Source organism: Brassica oleracea, chromosome C9 (assembly GCF_000695525.1).
Source record: "Brassica oleracea var. oleracea cultivar TO1000 chromosome C9, BOL, whole genome shotgun sequence".
NCBI classification, from domain to species: domain Eukaryota; kingdom Viridiplantae; phylum Streptophyta; class Magnoliopsida; order Brassicales; family Brassicaceae; genus Brassica; species Brassica oleracea.
In genome coordinates, this window is record NC_027756.1 from 10,573,113 (window position 1) to 10,575,518 (window position 2,406).

At 45.3% G+C, this 2,406-nt stretch overlaps 1 protein-coding gene across 1 annotated transcript; it reads right to left on the minus strand.

Moving 5' to 3' along the window:
• Positions 1-458: 458 nt before the first annotated feature.
• LOC106314296 lies at positions 459-2,152 on the minus strand. The gene is made up of 5 exons (XM_013752195.1): positions 1,690-2,152; positions 1,238-1,615; positions 1,014-1,178; positions 718-746; positions 459-605 (listed from the first exon to the last, which is right to left on the minus strand). The coding sequence occupies exons 1-5, from the start codon at positions 2,150-2,152 to the stop codon at positions 459-461; spliced, it is 1,182 nt and encodes a 393-aa protein (XP_013607649.1).
• Between the last annotated feature and the right edge of the window lie 254 nt (positions 2,153-2,406).

A 2,406-nucleotide genomic window follows, 5' to 3' on the forward strand; every position in this document is an offset into this window, starting at 1 on the left:
CCGAACCCGCAAAGATCCGAACTGAACCCGAACCAAAATTTAGAAATACCCGAATGGGGCTGAAATCTTTAAACCCGAAAACCCAAAACCCGATTAGATCCGAACCGAACCCGAATGGGTATCCGAACGCCCACCCCTACGCAGACGTATCACTTCCCATGTCTTGGTGGATGAGAAAGTATGATTAAGCTCTCCGTTTGTAGACCATCCAAACCTGTCGGGGCCCCGGTCGACCATTGGAATGGGGAAGACTGTGAGAAAAGCGTGAAGAGAGACCTCCTGATCCGTTCGTGGATGTGGTAACCTCCAACCATGCTCATTGCAAGCATTCGCAACGGATGCGTTTAAGTGAATTATTAGCCTTCGAGTCCCATCCCTTCCAAATACTTTTACGAGAGGGCCTAGAGGGTTCCAATTGTCAAACCAAAAGCTCGTTGTGCAACCATTGTTCACGTCGCTTATGAGGAATCTAGAGACCAGATCATGCAGGCGAAGAATGCAGCGCCAATTCCAGGACATGTGGGATGATTCTCCCTGAGACCAGAAGCTATAGAAGGTTGGGAAATTATGGTATTGATGCCAAGCCACCCATAGTGAGATGGTACCTGCAAACAGGAGCCAAGCAAAACGCAGTAGAAGGGTTAGATTCCAGATTCGAAAGTTTCTAAGGCCGAGACCGCCCTCTGCTTTCGGTAGGCACACGATGCTCCATGAGACCTTTGCATTAGCACGTCTATCAACTGTCCCTGACCAAAGGAAGTGAGAGCATAATGATTCAATTCTTTTAATACAGCCCTTGGGGAGTAGAAAAGTAGATATCAAGAAAATAACGGTTCCTGAAATGACTGTCTTGATTAAGAGACAACGGCCTGCAAAAGATAGCGACTTCGTGGCCCAGAGGTTGAATCTTCTGTTAAGCTTATCAAGAAGGGGCGAGTACTCCGCAATTTTAAGTTTTATGTGCATTAGGGGGAGGCCCAAGTAGCGGATTGGGAGTGAGCTATGTGAGAAACCATAGGCAGTGAGCGAACTGGTTTCCTCTTCGCTTAAACCCGCGTGAAACAATTGTGTTTTATCCTTGTTCATACTAAGACCAGACCAGCTTGCAAAGTCGTCCAGAGTTTCAGCGATACCATGCAACGATGAGCTTCCACCGTCGAAGAACATCATGACGTCATCTGCAAACATGAGATGAGATATGCCCAAGTTCTCCGTTTTTGGGTGGTATTTTATATACCCAGAATTGTATCTAGATCGCAAAAGGCTGGAGAAAACCTCCATGGCGAGCACAAATAAGTATGGAGAGAGTGGGTCGCCCTGACGAAGTCCCTGTGTACTCTTGAAGAAGCCCCCGGTGTGGCCGTTGACAGAGATAGAGAATGACGCAGAGCTGATACATTCGTAGATCCAGCCATGTATAGCTCTGGGATGTTAATACCACGCAGATCAGCAATTACAAAGTCCCATCTCAAAGTATCAAAAGCTTTTCTAAGATCAACTTTTAACATTCCACTCGGGTCGACGTTGTTTGTATTGTACCCATGGACAATCTTGGTGGCCAGGATAATGTTCTCAGAGAGGAGGCGGCCCAGAAGAAAAGATGATTGGGATTGACCTATAACTGAGTTCAAGATTCCTTCAAACGATCATATAAGAGCTTCGAGATCACCTTATAAGTAGTATTTAAACATGATATCGGCCTGAAATCTGAATTCTTTGAAGCGTTTGGGATTTTAGGAATGAGCGCAAGGTTGGTGGCATTCATATGCTTGAGGAGGTGACCGGAGTTGAAGAATTCAGCCACAGCAGCAGTGACTTCTCCTCCTACCACATACCAGTAACTCATAAAGAAATCAGGAGTGTATCCGTCTTGGCCACTAGCTTTATTGTGAGGGAGGGAGAAGAACGCTGAACGGATATCCTCACTAGTGAAAGGAGAAATTAAGTCAGCTTGCTGAGATGGAGAGCAGGAAAAATTCAACAGAGATGTTATGTCTTCTTGAATGAACAGAGCAGGCTCCACTGGCTTTCCCAGAAGGTTTGTGAAGTAGCTGACACATAGGTTTTGGATCTCATCTTGAGATTCATGGCGCACCCAATCCTCATCAATTAGATAGTGAATGTGATTGATATACTGTCTTGCATTCACCATTCGATGAAAATAAGGAGTGTTCCTATCTCCAACTGATATCCAAGTGACTCTCGAACGCTGGTGGAAGAAAGATTCCTCCGCATTGGATAATGTTTGTCATTTCTCCTGAAGAGCCATCTCAGATTGAGCATTTGCAATAGATGGATCATTTAGAGTGCGGATTTGAGCTGATGATAAAGCCTCAGAAGCCTCCATAACTCTCTTCTCGATGTCAGATGTCAGAATAATTTTGCTTACTGAATTCCCTAATCACC

Coding starts and splice junctions, on each gene's coding strand:
- LOC106314296 (XM_013752195.1), bottom strand. CDS start 2,152: ATGGTGAATGCAAGACAGTATATCAATCACATTCACTATCTAATTGAT. Junction 1,616..1,689: donor AGATTTCAGGCCGATATCAT/GTTTAAATACTA, acceptor ACTCAGTTATAG/GTCAATCCCAATCATCTTTT. Junction 606..717: donor ATAGACGTGCTAATGCAAAG/GTCTCATGGAGC, acceptor TCCTGTTTGCAG/GTACCATCTCACTATGGGTG.